We start from the raw sequence: 19,599 nt of genomic DNA, 5'->3' as shown, positions 1-19,599 counted from the left end.
CAAGGTAAAGTGTTACATTTACTGTATGATTTCATTATTAGATATGAATGTAACATTTATTTAGACTGTGCTATCCTTTGTGTTAGGCCAACTACTAAATTTTTTCGATTTCGAGTAATCTGCACCTAACCCTATTTTCTCCATAAGCCCTGTTATTTCTATTACGCGATTTTCTATAACACGATATTTTACAAGAACACAATTATCGCGTTATAGCAGAACTACCTGTACTGATAATATATGCAGTACAGGGAACTAGTTTTTTGTGCACCCATCAGCAGCTTGACTTGGCCACAAGGCATCAGTTGGGCTCTGTTGACAGTGGAGTGAGCATATATTTTGTTGGTGTCGAATATTTTTGCATTTTACATTAAAATTATTGGTCAATCTGAAATTTAGTTAACATATTGATAATATATAGTGCAGTGTTGATTTAAAGAAAATTATCTTGAATTACACCTAGTGAACTTAAAATTTTATTGGTGAAATGACGGCATCCAGCATGGGTCCCGAGAGGCGATTTCTCCTCCATCCCCACTTCCTTCTCTTCTCCCTTCTCCTCGACTTCTAATTCCCATCATCATCAACCAGGAGCCTTCTACATACACACCTCAAAGTAAGTGTACTTTACTGCATTTTTTTTAACTTTGTATGTACTTTTCGGTGAGCTGGAACCAATTACCCAATATCCCATTGAAACAATGGATTCGGTTAACGAACGACCTTCTGGAACGAATTGTGTTCGTTAACCGAGGGACCACTGTAGTCGAGATATATAGAAAGGTTATAGAGGATAATTAAAAACAATATAGACAAGCTAACAATATTTCTTTGTAACATAACATTGAAATATAACATATTGCATTTAACCAGAAAAACTGGCTCAATATAATTGCTTTACCACTGCAAATATCTGTTCCTCATTTAACAATAACTCCATTATTACCAAATAAATCCCAAACTGATTGAATAATAAACTAAAGAGGAAGTAAAATGTTTACCAAAAGAAACGGACTGACACAAAGTAAATATAATACAAATGCAATATACTTCATTAAGCCACTGGTAATGTAAATCATAAAATAATTGTTCATTAAAAAGTCATTAAACATGGAAGTTCTCTATTGAGTACAATCTTACATAAAAATAAATCTTTATCTTAAATCTAGATAGCAAAATTTCACAGGGTATCCAACTACCCATTTCCTCCCTGTTGCCTCTACTAACAAATCTACAAGATAAATAGTATCAAAACTTATTAGTTTATCCCAAAATTAAGTGATATTAGTTCTGAGCATATATCCTGTATAAACAGCCCTACCCATGAATTTGATCCAGCTTAATTTTTACAACAACAATAACACTTTCAATTAAGGCCAAATAAAGTATTTTAGGTTTTGGTTACATTGTTTTATCAATGCAATCTTGCAATCTTTATGGACCTTGGTTCTTATAAGTTAAAAAAATGTACATAAGGATCATAAAGAATAACCTAATGAAGAATCCCCACATAAGCTATAATTTTTAGGTAAGATAACAGTAAGGCAACTTCACATTTTACTGTGCTTATCCCTTAGATGAAAAAAATTCTTTATAAGTAGAGTATAACCTTTGTTTTTTGTTTTTTTTAAGTGAGGGTAACCAGAACTAATTATTAGTTCCCGGAATGAAAAGGTGTTACACAATGAAATAATTTTGGCATAATAATTTGGGTATTGATGCACAAGAAAAAAATAGCTGGATCATGGGAACATAACCACGGGGTCTTCAATGCCAGTTGTCAAGTGTAAATGCCACTTTTGGGTATGTAACTTGGCCGCCACATACACTAGCAGCAGAAGTGGGTGTGTTCAAGGTATGGGAGCTGGTATTTCTTTCAAATAGTGAAGAGGCACCATCAGAAAGACAACGTTTAGAAGCTGTTGCACAGGGAATGGTAGGGTGACCAGGAGTAGGGGTCTGACTACTAAAATTGCTGGTAGAGGTAGGGGTGGTGGAATTGTTGGTCAACTGGGTAGAAGAGATTTCACTTGAATAGCTTGGATAGGTGGAGGGGGATGACCCAACCAACTGTGATGATGATGGCCATGGGTAGTGCTGCCACCGATTTCAGGAAAGAAGAGCACGGATTTCCTTATGTACATGACAAAGGAAGTCAACATAGCTTGGGGCACCATACATGCCCTTGTCCTCAACCAAGTAGTTCCGCATTATTACCTCATGTTTACTTTGCTGTGGAACTACAAACATCTGTGGGAAAAATAAAATTAAAATATATTAATATTCAGTATACTGTATAACAAATATAGAGTACACCTTCCCAATACCAGACTAATTTGTTGCAAGCCCTATCCATTTTTAGGATGATTTCATCAATAGAAGGGTTTCTTTTCCCCCACTCCTGACCAAAAAAATGCAAACCCTGTATGGCACTGGCACTGTTTATTATTAGTAAAGTATAAAGAAATTCATCTTCAATTACTTCCTCGAAGCATATTTTATTAACTAGTAATATACTATTAATATCTCCATTAGTCAGAATCCCTCTTAACTGGAATTCTCCAATAGCTGGAACTGAAATTTGCTAGGAATTTTTCTGAAAAAATTCTCAATTCTGGGTTTGGGAACAAATTCTGAGGTTGAAAATTGTGTGCATTTTCTGAAAATTCAAAGAAATTTTCTGGAAAATCCCCCCAAAATTTAATTTCTGGATATAGGAATAAATTTTCAGGGCATTCCAAAATATTGCATCATGCTACAACACATCCCCAAGTGCCAGGCACGTGGGTGACCTAGCTGTTTCGATCGCATATTTCATATTCTGCTGCCATTGTAGAAGATTGTTCCCTCGCTAGCTGCAGTTTGTGTACAATTTGTGTTGTGCAGTGCTGTATATTACTGTACCAGAACAAAATCAGCCAAGAATCCAGTGTTAAAGCAGTTTTAAGAATATAAAGGGATTACAGTCATGTATACAGTACTATACTGTACATTCATTAAATGGGAAACACTAGAGCACCGTACCTTTTGTCTTTACATGTATTCAAGACATCTTCAGGTCATAAGACCCACTAATCTCCCACCCCTACAATAGGTGACCTGATTTCGCATCAAGTCAGGCCAGTAACATGATCCACTAATCTCCCACCCAACTTCCATCACAATGTTAAGACATGATTACAATCAAGTGTTACAGTCAGCTGAGTGAACAGTATATGCTGGTGAGTACATTACATACAGTATAGTAGTACAGTAATACAGTAAAGCCCCCGATAACGACTGTTCAACTAACGAAGATTCATATTTAAGACCCTGGTTAATTTAGAACCCAATTCAATTTACACCATTATTAAAATTAAAAAAAAAATATATATATTACATTTTCGTATAAATAATATAATAACTAAATCCCAATAAAAAAAAAAAAAACCACGCCTTGCGCACGGAGGCTGCCGGGCTTGTAAGTGGCGACACCAGCATCACTAGTAAACAATCTCAGCTGGCGGGCCCTTTGTTTTCACGCATCTGAACAGGAAATGGAGAAAAACTTTCTCAGGTTTCTTACAGCATTTTTCAATCCCTATTCAACATGAGCAAGTGAGCAAATGATGGTAGTGTTGTTTCAAAAGCCAATAGAAAGTGTATAAGCTTAGCTGAGAAATTAGATGTGTTAAAACGATATGAAACAGGCGAGAGGTCTGTGGATATATGGAGCAAGCAATGAACATATTTTCTGAAGTGGATCCATTAACAGAACAAAGCATTAAAATTTCAATAAACGTAAATGATCTCTACATAAAGATGTATAATGAGAAAAGAAAGCAGCTGTGCAAGATTCTTTCAACAGCTTTATTATTCGAAGGCCTAGGTCATCAAATTCAGTATCATAAGCAGCTTCAACAACAACTTCATGTTCAGTAACAGTTTCAGCAACAGCTTTATGGAAAGCTACAGCTTCAGTCAGAGTTGAACCTGATGACTTTGTCACCTGAGTAAAAACTTGCACAATATTCATTGGCTGTCCTTATGTTTTAGACTTTACCACCATTGGTGAGTAGAATTTTTGTTTTACATTACTAAATATTATTTAAAACATATATGAACAGTAATTAAGTGTTGCTTTCATATTCATATGTAGAGAAATGACGTTATGTTTTCACATGTACGCACTTACTGTCCATACGTTGGCGTTCCCAATCGTCTCGCTTTATTTATTTACCATTAGTGGTTAGCTACTTCTAGTGTTCCATTTATTAACATTAAATAACATTACTTAAAACATACAACCAGGGTCTTATTTTCTTCAGTTTCTTATGTAGAACCATCGTCACTCACGAAAACAATGCCGCCTTGTCTCCCCGTGTGTGTTTTAATAGTATTATTAATGAATTGCATTGTTCATTTCACATATATAAACATTAATTCAATCAAATACATAGTCAGTAATAAACAATAATGAATCTTTAGTACGTATTCTTAAGATAAATGACTGTTTCCTTGGGTGCGCACGTATACATTGACGTTCCACTATCAGTCTCACTTTTTTCTTTAATATCAGTGGTTATTCCTACTGTACATTAAATAACATTAATTAAAACACATATATTTTACATTAATTCTTCTACAAAAACAACCAGGGTCTTATTTCTTCAGTTTCAGGCAGATAACTGACATTATGGGTGTAAACACTGACAACAATGCCGTCTTTTATCCTCTTCTGTGTTTTAATATTCTACGTATTAATGAAATGTATTGTTCATTTCGCATATATAGAGATTAATTCAATCAAATACATATTCAGTAATAAACAATAATGAATTTTTTGTACATATTCTATAAACAATAATGAATTTTTTGTACATATTCTTAAGATAAATGACGCGGTATCCTTAATTGCGCAAGTATATGTTGGCGTTCCCAATCCGTCTCACTTTTTTTCTTTACCATTAGTGATAAGCTACTTCTATTGTTCCATTTATTAACATTAAATAACATTACTTAAAACATATATATTCAATTTTTTACATTAATAGTACTACAGCTCCAACCAGGGTCTTGTTTTATTCATTTTCTCGTGTAGAACTATCATCCCAGCCTCCCGGCTGTAAGCGAAAACAATGGCGTCCCATCTCCTCTTGTGTGACCATATTATTATTAATTTATACTGTATAAGGTGCATTCAGAAACATTATTTAAAGAATATAGTTTGCAATTTTCATTAATTGTATTGTTTTAGGGGGAAAAGAGTAAAAAGCCACACAAAAGATATGAAAAGGTCACACTTGGGAACGCATCTCACTATTATTGCTTTATTTTAATGGTAATTAATGATTCGCGATACGATGATTCACCTTACACTGCAATAATGGAGGAAACATTACCACCGTTATTCGAGGCTTTTCTGTACTATCGTGGACAAAAGTTCGCTCCCTGTAGTGAAACTGAGACACGGGAATGAGTCTCCGAACTGGCTTACCCTGATTGTTATCTGGTGCGGGTGTGCTGTGCGGGTCGATACTGCTTCAGTTTGGGAAGGAGCGAACTTTTGTCCACGATAGTACATTATTTTGTTTACAGTAAGAACAATTTTGAACGTTTACATTGGTGTTTGCATAAATAAATAGAGCTCCTGTGAGATGCATCGTTTAGATGTGGAAATTTTTCAATAAAGCATGGAAAATACCACTTGTCTTTGCTGTAACACACAACTTCATTTATGCCCGTATCATATAGAGCTTCTTTTTTTTTTTAATAAATTTATTTACCCAACTTTTAGATAAAGTATTGAGGATTACTGTATTTTGGGGGAAGAATGGGGTGTCTAACTTAATTAGAACTGATTTTATTGACTCCAGTATCAACATTTCTTACTTTTTTCTTTTAAGTAAATGAATGGAATCCCCATTACATTGTGTTGAAATACTTTGTTTAAGGATATCTTATTGGAAATGTCTCGAGAATTTATTCAGAATTGTTACGGTATCAAATTCATCTCTCTTACCAATTAGAAGTTTAGAACTAATGCTGTGAGGGAGGGAGGGAGGGTCCATTAGAGGGAAGCAAAGGCTAACAACAATCATATTAAGAAAATACAAAATATGGGTTAATGGCCATTGCAAAACATCCGATCAAAATTGGCTAGCACACACCCATTGACAATTCTTTACTTTGAAGTGCATCTTTTAAGCTGAAACACAAACTTAAGTTAAATCTATAAACACTGCATGTAAAGTATCAACCCCAAGACCCATTTTTTCTTAGAAAATCAAAGATGTATAAACTGAAGCATAAAGTAGAAAGTCAGAGCTGAATAAATTTAGGGATATTATGAAGAAACACCAAGCAAGAAGTTAATTAAAGGGTTTCACTCCATTAAAAGCTGGTTTACATACAACAGTGATAATTGGGCAAAATTTGATTTTTAAACATGACTGGAACAATCATGACCAAACCAGAAAAGACCTATTAACTCTCAAATCCGCTTAACAAAATCTGGTTAAGAGATATCTTAATGCATCATAAAAATAACTAAAAAGTATTGATGTTCTTGTGTCTAAACCATACAATTTTCATCATAAATTTAAGTGACAATACGTAGGTAACTACAACTAATTAAAAGAAAGAAAAACTAACCCGGACATGTTTTTTCCTTTGAGCACGAATTGCAGCAGTAATTTCACGCACTCTTTTTGATGTGGGATTATCAATATCAGGTAATTCTGCCATTACTGGGTCCAGTTGATGTGGAGCATTAACCCCAAACACATCCATCAGCCATGTTGCAGGGGTGTTTGATCCAACCCAAACAAACATCTGTACACCATTCTCCAGCAAAAAGACACCTTCAGGGTGAAGTTTGTCATAGGATGTACGTAGAGGTGCAGGAATCCCAGTGTTCTGTAAAACCCAAAAATTTGGTGAAAAAATAAAATAAAAATGCTTAAGGTACAGTAGTTATAAAATTTTACTTGGATAGATTATGTGCTACCATACTTTGTCAGTCATACTACACTCCCACGATCTTCATTACATATCCACATCATCTCCAATGCACACCCACATAGTCTCCACTAAACATTCACATAATCTTCACAACAAATTCACATCATCTCCACTACACACACACACAATCTTCACATTCACATCATACAGACTCTTACCCAACCACTTCCTCTCACATTACACAACCTCCAATGCACGTGTTTCCGTTTTTAGTTTAAACCAAAATAAACATAACTGGAAAAATCGCCAAATGCGCTATTGACAGCCACTCACTGACTCAACACATACATTCACCTCCCACACAAAATACAGTACAGTACACATGTTCTTAATTTTTTCTAATTTCTTAGTTTTATATATTTTCTTTAGTTCTAGATCACATTAAGAGTAGTGAAATTATTTTTCCACAACTTATATTGTTTTTTGCATATAATAATGGCAACATGCGAAGCCATCTCACAGGACACGCTGACTAATGACGTGTTATGTTTTGGAGTTGTGCACTTCGTTCTGATTGACTGAAATCAAAACAAAAACAATGGCGATGCATTCTTGATGAATTCCATTAGTTTTCTTTGTTTATTTTTATTATATTTTTAACTTCGAGTGGACTGGGATTCATTCTCCTATCTCAGATACAGTACAGTATTATATATAGAAATTAAAAACTATTTACCTTAACGAACACAATATAAACTCATACATATACAGTAAGCCAGTGGTCTCCAACCTGTAGTTCTCAAGTGTTATGGCACCTGCGGAATCATATTATGGAGCCCGCAAGGGTTTATTAGAATTTTTTTAATTATTTGGGATTCTTTGTAAGAATGAAATTAACAAAAATGTGTAATAACTTGATACAACTTTATAGTTGAAGGGGGTTGGGGGGGAGAATGCGCATTTGTCCCGAGTGTGTCATGTACAGGACGAGGGTATTTACCCCAGAGAGGGAGAGCCAGCCTTCTCACTAGGGTAAATACACATGCCCTGTCCAAGAGTAAATGTAAAAAGTATGTAACTAGTAACGGACATGCAAAACTGAAAATAACTGTACAGTATGAGATTTTTTTTATTGAAGTTTTGGCAACCTCCACAATACAGTATTTGCATTGATAACTGTAGCTCACAGCCTACAAAAATTTGGGGACCAGTGCGTATTCCTACAACGCGGATTCACTTATGCATACAAAAATAAATGCGACTAATGTATTTGCTGAACACGGAAAATTGAATTTTACACAGCTCGTTAACGCAAAATGGCTCCCTCTCGCATCTCATGTAAGCTGTAGTCGGGCAAAAGAGCTGTGCTGTCCATGTTGATATACTTTTTACTCTTTTTACTGTTTTTGGGAAGAAACAAACCCTTAAACAGTATGGCTCCTTAATGTACATCACCTGTATCTTTAAGTGATGGTGGAGTAAAGAAAAAAAAAAAAAATTTATAAGATACAAAGTGGCATGGATGCAGTAGCTCGCCCGCCTCGTATGTTGTTAACTTGTAGTGAAACTATAAAAGTCGTGGAAAATTCATTACAATACTCTAATGTGGCTTAGAAATAAAGGAAATATAGTATAAAACTAGTATAAAATAAGGAAAATGAAAAGCATGGGTATGTATGTGCGAGAAGTGAACGTGTTAAGCAAAGGCCTTGGTTTTAACCACGGCGTCGACTCACTAGCCTTGTATATTGTTACTGTATTTGTAATGAAACTTTAAAAGTTGTGGGAAATCATTGCAATACTCTAATGTGGCTTAGAAACAAAAAATATATAATATAAAACTAAAATAAGAAGAAATGGAGAGCATGGGCATGTGTATGTGGGGAGTGAATGTGTTGAGGCAGTGGGTTATGGCTACATGTAACTGTGTGGCTGCACTCCTCCTATGTGACGTCATGGCATACACACAGCCAGCATGGCACGGTGGAAGCCACACATGTGTGTCAAGTAATGAGAATTTATGTGGTGGCATTCTCTAATTCTTATGAATCTCATTAACTATTAAGTTCCTCAAATGTGGAACCTAATCCCCAGGTTGAAGGGGGGATTACTGTACTGTATGATGTTTTTGTCTTGTGTTACCAAGATCTTGTGACAATAAACTGGACTAAAACCACAAAACTTTTTTCATATATACCGAACAAAGTTTGATATTGAATTAATTTTTTTTATTAATTTTATGCCAAACACCTCCCTATACTGAACTGGCTGCTCACCAATTACTGTATTTCGGTAGAAATGTAATACTGTAATGATGTAATATGGAAGAGGAAAACAATATCCAAGGTAATAGAATAAATTATGAGAGCATATGCAGAGAGCACAAACACATGACAATATTAGTAAATACTGTATTACAATTAGTCTCATATATTCAATTCAATTTTCCATCCTGTTTATTTTCAGTGCTCTTTCATCATTAAAAAAATTCACAAAAACCCTTACCTGTGGATCATCATCAGAAAGTGGAATGAGTCTGGGATAGAGATATGGTACAGAAGCGTCAACTGACATTGTTGATAAGAAATACATCTGCCAGGAGCGCTCATCACAAGGGATGTCCTGCCCTCCACTAATTGCATCACACTTGCTGAGGCAGTTAACATACAATGGCAACAGTTTCATCAATTCTGGTAAAATAAGTTGCCCAGCAGAGGATGGGGATGCACAGTTTTTACGGTAGCAGGCTAGTATATTGGCAGTCTTGGCAATCAAATTTTCTTTTACCTGAAAAAAATAAACAAAATTTGTGAGTGACTGATTGGAACGGCACAGAAAATATGTACAGCAGCCACTGTAAGTTTGTCTTAAGTTCATGTTTAAATATTGGAATAAAGCATATAATAAGATTACCATTAAAACTGTGTGTACAGTATTAACATTCAGGTACCTATACTGGTAGGGGCTGTCACCACATCCCCAATGAACAGAGTGCAGTCAGTCGCACAAATATTCATATTAATTTTAGATTTCTGAGCTATTTTTGGGCATACATAATTTTTCATTTGCATGTATTTGTATGTACAGTACTGTATAAGATTGATTTATGATATTATAGACATCAAATAATAAATAATGAATAACGGTAAAATTGTCATTTAGAAGCGAGTTTGTTGATCATTACTACAAATAAAGGTATAGTATATAAATATTTTAAACAATCACTTGTGCCAATACATAAATTACATTGTAATACACTATTTCTATTACAAATACTGTAGGACAGAGGTGACAATTTAAATCATGTTTTAAATATTTCAATCCAGTTAAAACTCAGAATTCAAATTTTAAAGGTAAAGGACTTCCTATAAATCCGAAGACTTCTCAAGATTTTTTTCAATTCAGATCATAGGCCTATCTACATTACTTCATCCAATGCACCCTCGCTATTATCCTTCCCCACAATCCATTCACAATTATTCTCTATCCTTTTGCCTTTTGTCTTTTGTATTCTGTACTTATCTACTTTATTTTTAATACAACATTTACAGTTGACTTAATATAAAAATACAGTTTATTGTACACAATGATATCTGCTGTTAATCCTATTTGGGTAGAATGAGTTTCAATAGATTATCATTTATTTAAGCTACAATATCAGAACTTAGCAGAAATGGAAGTTTGATGCCAAAATCCCTTTCAATAATTGAGTCGAGAGATCATTGTTGCAATTTGAGACAGGGATCTAAAATTAACAAATTAAAGAAATTAGATAATCCTTCACCCACATACACGCACTCCTCAAATTATGAAAACCTTTCATAAATTGAAAACAAATATTCCATAGACAGCAGACATCAACACGGTATTGTTCCCTCCATACATTTTGTAGCATATCATACTGAACCTTTCTAATAGTCTCTTGTATCCTTTCCTTCAAATTTTCCAAAGTTACTGGCATTGGAGGAAGACTTATTTCTTTACATAACCCCCAGAGAAAAAGTAGCATTGTTGATTTATTCATTAAAGTATCACCTGGTATTATTAAACCCAAGCATCCAAACTGGTAGATAATTTTGACCAGATATTTGCAGGCCTTCTATGGGGTCCCTTGCACTCAGGGTTCAGGATTTTCTGCTGCAGTAAAAGCCCCAAGTCCAAGACCTTCACTGATATCAACATACAGAAATGACTGTCATGTCCAAAATGACCTACTATGATCAACCATAAAAGCAGGTTTGTCACACAACTTATTCCAAACCTAACCAGACATGGAAAATGCCTTAAGTCCAGTGGAAACCTAACTTAACTACCAGGTACCAAATCTGAAGCCAAATACTAATTCCATTGTGCAGCTCATAATCAACTTGATAAAGCCAGTTCCGGGTATGTATAACTAAAATCAGTTATATTACATGTTTTACCAAATTGGTACCAAATTGTTTCATCTCCAATGAGAGCAATTAATTATTTTATCAATAACATGGCATCCCCCTCAAGCAGGTACAATACCTTACAATGCCTGTGTTAACATCCTTGAAGACACCCCCAATGGAAAAAACCCTGGTGCAGAGTAGAGTACACTTTCTGTACAGTAGTCAATTTTTTTTTTCACTTGAGAAAATTGAATAACCTAGTTCTAAGCAGCCAGCTTTCAAAACCTCGAAACTCTTAAAGGATTCCAATATTTTCAACATTAAGAATATAGGAGAATGAAATAATGCCTAAAGGAGCATATTACATGCAGATATGATAACCTACATGAAAAATTCCCACTGCAAACATCTGACATGCAACTATTTCTGAAAATTCATGCAAAATCTCCTTCCTTGTCATTAAGACACCTAGCCAGACCCTTCATCTGGTTTAAAACAACTTATAAGAGATAAGTTTGTACACACTACATTTTAATGGTTAATGTGTAGGGTTGAGTTAACTCCATTACCAACTTATTAACTAACCAGCCATGTAGGGAATTAAACACACACTTGCAACACAACCTAAATTATATCACAAGGACTAGACTGTGTGGCTCAAGTTCACATTTTATGTAAGAACCTAAAAACATTTAGCTGTCTGTTAAGCCCAAACTAAAGTACATTGTCCACTCAAAGCATGACCAAACACTTGTACAGCTGTATTGCCAACATTAACTAGAACATGAATGGATCAATGCATCTTTATATACACTTGACTAACACACTCTTCAGCCTTCTCATTTTAAAGGAATTTTCTTATGAAGTTGTTACTCATCAGAGACCCAATATACAGGGTAGGATTACAAATTTGTAAAATTTACAAAAATTTTACATTCCGTTTGCAAGTCAGGACCTTGGAGTCTTGATTTTCAACTTGCAGACTTACTAGCTACAAAAGTTACTCAATCCAAGATGTAAAGTTATAAAATACTAAACAGTAATACATGTAGTCCCCTTCACTTGTGCATTTACAGAGGCTCATCATATAAACATTCCACAGATCATTAACTTTGAGATACAGTGTTTTAAGTTGTATGTTTACTATACAGAGTATTGCAAATTTCCTTCTGTCGAATGGAAACAAACACAGGGTTTCCACACTGCACAAAATCTGACAAGCCCCTGTAAACACACTCGTTCCAACCACTGTCTTGTAGTCTCAAACTGCCATGATGGATGTGTTATGCTATGGTGGTCTCCTTTCCACAAGGTACCAAGATATCCACTCGGTGCATAATGAATTTCATAATTAGCATAAAACTTTAGGAAAGGTAAAAAAAACAAGTCCAGGACAATTGACAGATCCCAAAACGTTTTCTGCCCAATAAGTGAGAGAATACTCCGAGTTTTCTCGCCCATTAATAAGCAAAAAAACCTATATTCCTTTTCAACTTCTGTTTTATCCCAGAACTCATTGTTTTCCTGCTATACACTACCATCTTCCTTTGCCAGGATTTTCATTAGGAGCCAGCCAGTCTGACTAATTCAAGTAGTAATGTATTCAACAACTTTAACCTGCTCTTAAAACTTCTCTTTTCATTTATCTGATAAAATAATTAATCCAAAGTTAAATAATATCTTAACATATGTTATCTTTCATCTTACAAACATACAGTACTGGTATTTCCCCTCCTTAGCATTGTGCTGAAGAGCAGGAATGAAGACCTTCGTCTCCTATCCACTTATCAGCCATACTCTACTCTTTTAATGGGGTGGATTAAGTGAATTAAATCTCACAAGACCTATTCACTTATCCTTGACTCACACCAATTGAAAAATAAAAATAAAAAAAACTTTCACATTGCTTGAATGTTTGTCATCTTATTCATAAACTAGATCCAGCAATGATATTTCTGTCTATCTATTCTTTCATTCAAATAAATTTTCACCGTTTACACCCCACGTCACTACAGGTAATCCTTGTTGCATATCGCAGTTTCAATTTTTTTTTCCACGGCCAAAGTACACTTTATCACAGCATGTTTTATGTTTTCACAATACTGTACTGTACTCCAACAAGAATTAAAAATTTAAACCACACATGTGAGTTGATTAAAACTGAGCAGCAATTAAGGAGAATCGTATATATATATATATATATATATATATATATATATATATATATATATATATATATATATATATATATATATATATATATATATATATATATATATATATATATATATATATATATATATACCTGTATATATATATATATACAGTATATATATATATATATATCAAACTACCCAACACTGATTTTAACTCACAGAAGCCAACATGACATCTTCAGCTTCCCAGGTTTCACTGCTCTACATCATCATGCTTCTCACCCTAGTTAGATACAACTTTCTTTTCAAGTGAAGAGAAGGTCCTTTCATCATCAATCAAGGTAACAGATCCCTAAATCTCTTCCAGCTACTTCAGACTCTTGCAACTGAGCTAACTTCAGAAGCACCACCACTGATCACGTCACCCAAGTGGCAGTACTCAACAGCATAATCCAGGGACATACCCCCTTGATTACCTGCATATACAGCACATTTAAAATCAATATCCTGCTGTCTGCCATTTATACCACTACACCTCTTGTGTAACCACCTGCATAAATTGCAGTAAATTATTCAAATTCCTTTTAAATAAAAAATTCTGAAACACTCCAACAAAGAACCAATGTATCCAATTTATGAATCTGGCTTTGAAATATAGTCAATCACTTTTTAAGGTAACTGGGGTCATTCTAGATTTTTAAAAGTCATATACTGAACTGTATCTTCAGTTATGGCATACAGTAAAAACCTCAAAATTCAAAATAATAGGGGCTCTAGCCCATACAAATTATGAGACTTTACAAATTATGAGGGACACTTTCTTCTGGGGGAAAAAAACAAAACAATGGTACTTTTCCATTATCTGGTCCAACATTTGTAAGTACAGTTCCAGATTTAGGGTTATTAAAGATAGTGGCTCAAACATTAGGAAGATAATGGATGTAACACTGGGCAATAACAAAAAAACAAGTAGAAAAAGCTTGTGTGGTAGACTAGATTTGCACTCCATGACTGACCCATTTAAACTGGCCGACCTGCATATATTTGTTAACACTGAGGCAGGTGGTCGCATCCCAATGCGACATGTACGCCATACCTGCTCGTAAATGTCTCATAATTTGAAATTTAACCAAATATTATGAAAATTTTAATATAAATATCATAATATTTTGAAATGACTCCCATATTTCAATATTTTACCGAATATTACAAAATTTGTAATATATATTTTGTAACGACAAAACATTACGAGTTATAAGTGATTTCGAATTAGGGGTGTATGAATTATGTTTTGTTTTTTTCTGTAATAACAAACATCTTACAAATTTTACCAACAATTGCATTCCTTACACTTTCACCATACTCAAATATAACAATTTGGCCTCATGTCCAAAATTTTACTTTTTATTAACCCTCTCACATATTATGACGCAAATCGTATCAAATCATTGGGTAGCTCTATTTGCATTGGTGACGTAAATTGCGACATTAATCTTTTAAATATTTGCCCAAAAAAGTTTACAAGATAATTGTGTCAATTTTTTGTGCATCATAGGTGACTGCATGCTTGACTCCATCAAGGTAAGTTATTCTACAGTATGAGTATATAAATATTATGAACAATATGTACAATATAAATATGTATGAATACACTAATGTCATTTTCTGGGTGGGTTGTAGGTCGTTATAGGGGGGGTTCGGGTGACTGATCGCGGAACCGATTAGGCTTATTTGCATGTATTTCAACATCACCTGTTTGGCAATTTTGCATTTCGTGATACTAAACCGATACCAATTAGACGCTAAACTCGAGAACCTACTATACCTCATTAAGGTTTATGAGAAAATACCCCAAGATAAAATGCTGAGAAAACGTGTTTTTTTTTCTTTATTCAGTGAAAAAATTTTCTTTTTTATCTACTATGTTAAAGCAAAAACAATGAAGCCAGTGATGTATATATATAAAGAAATAAAATAAAAAAATTTGTGGGCTAAATCGGCTGCAGAACGAAGATGACCATACCTCATGTGAGTGGTCCTATATGACTTTTGTTGTGGTCACAGAAACTTTAAAACTTATTGCAGTGAAAGTTTTCCCTTGAAAATATTAGGAATATAATTTCACTAAAATATTTGATGTGATAATTCACCATGCTGAATGACACCTGAAAATTAACCATACAGAATGGGTTTGGGTTACATGAAAGCTGGATGAACCAAATTAAAGGAAAAAATATGGTACAGGTTGTACCTCTCTAGTCCGGCATTCTGTGGTCCGGAAACTCCCGTGGTCCGGAACGATTTTAGTTTGTCCAATAGGTAGATAGGCAGTTTTTTTTTTTACTTATCTGAATTACTATTATTATTACAGGAGTATTAAATTTTTGCCCCTCAGGCCCCAATGTGGGTCAGTGACCTATGCCCGGGTGAGCTAATCCCCTTAAAAAAAAAAAAAGCGCGGGAAATTAAGGTTTGTTTACATCCGGCAGTTCGGCTGCTCTCTCTCTCTCTGCTTGTCTATACAGAGTACAACATTTAACCCTTCAATATATATGAGCAGTAAATAAGTGTTGCTTTCATATTCTTATGTAGAGTAATGACGATATATTTTCACATGTGCGCACTTACATACGAGCAGTCTCACTTTTTTTTTTTACCATTAATGGTTAGCTACTTATATTGTTCCATTTATTAACATTAAATAACATTACAGGTACTTCAAGCAACCATATTCATTTTTTACATTAATTTTACTACAGCTAAACTCAGGGTCTTATTTTCTTCAGTTTTATATGTAGAACCAATCAGTCACTGGTTTCGTAAGCTTTAACATAAACAATGCCGGCAGCCGTCTCGTCTCCTCTAATATTCCACGTATTATTAATAAATTGTATTGTTAATTTTGCACACACGTACATTAATTCAATAAAAACAAATTCAGAAACATTAATTAAAATATATATGAACAGTACATAAGTGTTGCTTTCATATTCTTATGGAAAGTAATGACGATATGTTTTCACGTGTGCGCATGCGCACTTACATATGCGATCTCTCTTTTTCTTTGCCATTATCGTTAGCTACTTCTATTGTTCCATTTGTTAACATTAAATAACATTACTTAAAACAACCATATTAATTTTACTACAGCTACAACCAAGGTCTTATTTTCTTCAGTTTTATATGTAGAACCAGTCAGTCACTGGTTTTGTAATCAACGAAAACAATGCTGTGTCATTTCCTCGTGTGTTTTAATATTCTACGTATTATTAATGAATTGTATTGCTCATTTTGCACACAAACATTAATTCAATAAAAAAGACATTCAGTAATAAACAATAATGAATCTTTTATACATAAGAGAAATGACGCTGTTTACACGATTATGCACGTCGTCTGCATGTTGGCGGGCAGTTCAAACCCGTCGAAATTCAAGTTTCCGCCGTCAAAATTTTTATTTATTTATTTTTTTGTGTTCCAATAAAATACGTTAAGAATTAAAAACTCACGAAATTTGAGAAGCTACTATACGACATTTAACCCTTCAATATGTCTTCAAAGAGACCATGACGAAGAGAAAATGGTGCTAGTGCTTCCAGGCATAAGCACAAGTCACTATCTATCCAAGAAAAGGGTGAATTTCCATGGTCCGGCACCGGTCAGGTCCCGAGGTTGCCGGACTAGAGAGGTACAACCTGTATATGAGGGTTTAAATTCAACTTACAGTACATTGTTCATAAATTAAAATCTATATGAAAATGTTCTCATATTTCATACCAAATTAGAACAACTGGGTCAATTTTAATAACTGGTACAGTACAATCTTAAAAAAAAAAATTATAACTCACCTGTTTTGCATTGGTGTCTAATAATCTTACAATAGATTGCTTGCTATAGAAATTCATCAATGTATCAAGGTCACAATTCTTGAACAGATCAGCCATCTGCGTGCATACACCAAGAGCCAGATTGATAATGCGAAGCCGCCTCTGTCCACTGCAGGATGTGTAGAGAAGAGCTGCTTGTATGTATACACCATCTTCCTCTGTTAGCTTGTCATCATGCTTTACTTCTATAGCTATAGCCTTGCTGGAGTCTATACTGGCTAGTTCTATATCAGTTGTATTTGACATGAACAAGTGACCAAAGAACTCTACAGGTCTAACTCCCTGTGAGGTCCTCACCCGCATCACAGCATCAAAGGCAATGTTACGTCCAACATTGATTTTCAGGTCATCTAAAAACCTTGGACCATCCTTATTCGACTGGAAGAAAGTATACTTATAACACTGGCCTCCTGTCAATCTTGCCACTTGTCCAATTGTGGCCAAATCAACATAACTATCATTAAAAATATACAAATCTACAGAACAGCCAGCTGCTACAAGATCCTGCCCGAGGTTGTTGTAAAAAGTACCTTGTGGATTCAATACATGCTTCTCTTTTTCTGTGCCAAGCAGTTTTCTGTCCTCTCGCATCTTTAAGCTACCCACTCCCCCACCTACTGGTAATGAAGAATGAAACACAATTAATTTTCCTACTCTGCCAGAAGCCTTTAGGGCTTCCATTCCAGCACGAATTGCACAAGAAAGTGCACCTGAGGTTTCTCGTGTGGCTTTAAAATTCTCAGGAATGCATTCCATAAGTTTATCAATATTATCAGCAGCTTCTTTAGCATCACAAAGAACTCCTCCAGGCACTGGAACAAACATATCATCACGATCACATACAACACACATTTCTGGGGCTTGTCCATCAAGCTTGTAAAAGTGGACATTAGATTCATATGTTATGAAGCCAACTTTCATATTTGATTCAGGGGAGAGGGTACCACTGATGCAATCTCGGGGAAGATGCTGGAGAATATCTTTCATGTTCTGGCACAAGAGAGGAATCACACCTCGCTGCATCATCAACTGATTGATCTCCATGACAAATATAAATGCTGGCTCCTTGGGTAACTGCTTCTCCTGAAAATAAAAAATATACAAGTAAAAGGAAAATATATTTGTATAAATTGAGAAAGAGTGGGAGGAGATACTAGCAAATTTGCAAAAAACTAAATATACAGTATAGCCCCAAAATAACATCACTTGATAATTAACTTTCCCAATAATTTTACAGTGCAAGTTTAATTTTTATAACATGGAAGAACTCCTCTAAGCTGTAAATCATCTTACCCGACAATACTCAGCAGTGGCAAGAAATTCGTAAGAACCACAACACAATTCTGGTCGCTGAAATTTATCTGCTCGTGATCCCTGACCATCCATGTGGCAGAAATACTCTTTTGGAACTTCAACCACACCTCGACACAGCTTGCACTGGTACCTGGAAAATACTCATCAATTTGAATAATAGAAGAACACATACACCAAACAAACCCTGGACTTGGTTAAAAGACGTGATAAATGATAAAAAGTAAGTTTAGGAAAATGTGTTGCTACCTCATCACTTAAAAATAATCTGACAACCAAGAATGAAAAATACAAGTACAGGCATATAAATGATGAAAGCAATACTGGTAATCTGCAGTTTTGCTAGCCATTGACAGTACTTGGTCACACTTGCTGGTTTGACAAATCTTTCAAGCATAATACTACTGTATACTATAATCCCCCCCTCCCCTAGGAATGTACAGTAAGTCCTCGCTTAACGTCGTCCCGTTCAACGTTGTTTCGGTACTACATCGCTGAACTTTGGAGACCCAAAACTCGTTTAACGTCCCAGTGATCCGACACTACGTCATTTTGCATCGTCGAGGACTACTTTCTACGGCGCATCACCCGGCTCTGCACGCTGCCCTCACTCGCGGAACGTTACAGCGTAACCAAGCGACGCCAAGCCAGTCTCTGTTACGATTCACATCATTCATGTGTGCTTAAGTGTTTTTGCTCTAAAACTGTACTCTAACCATTCGAAATGGCTTCCAAGCGCCCATCAACTGCTACTGATGCTAGTGGTCTAACCCCCACAACAGTGCATGCTATCCGAACCAACACTAACAAAATTAAGGTTAGTGCTGGAAGTGGTTCTTCTCTAAGTGCTACTAAGACAACTTGTAATAGAAGCACTGTGATAGAGAAGGTGGAAAGATGCTGGCAGAAGGGGTCGAAGGGTCGAAG

At 35.1% G+C, this 19,599-nt stretch overlaps 1 protein-coding gene across 2 annotated transcripts in view; it reads right to left on the bottom strand.

Moving 5' to 3' along the window:
• Positions 1-811: 811 nt before the first annotated feature.
• Positions 812-19,599, bottom strand: part of LOC121868828 (protein transport protein Sec24D-like) — a 51,097-nt gene continuing 32,309 nt past the window's right edge. For both annotated transcript variants that reach the window (XM_042369808.1, XM_042369799.1), the window contains 5 exons: positions 18,655-18,805; positions 17,323-18,444; positions 9,448-9,729; positions 6,634-6,897; positions 812-2,250 (listed from right to left, as the gene is read on the bottom strand). In XM_042369808.1, the coding sequence (XP_042225742.1) occupies positions 2,110-2,250; positions 6,634-6,897; positions 9,448-9,729; positions 17,323-18,444; positions 18,655-18,805 (1,960 nt within the window). In that variant the 3' untranslated portion in view covers positions 812-2,109. The remainder of the gene's footprint in view (positions 2,251-6,633; positions 6,898-9,447; positions 9,730-17,322; positions 18,445-18,654; positions 18,806-19,599) is intronic.

Source organism: Homarus americanus, unplaced genomic scaffold (assembly GCF_018991925.1).
Source record: "Homarus americanus isolate GMGI-L3 unplaced genomic scaffold, GMGI_Hamer_2.0 scaffold32583, whole genome shotgun sequence".
NCBI classification, from domain to species: Eukaryota; Metazoa; Arthropoda; class Malacostraca; order Decapoda; family Nephropidae; genus Homarus; species Homarus americanus.
Note: the sequence above shows the minus strand (reverse complement) of the source record. Positions and strands in the feature narration are given on the sequence as shown.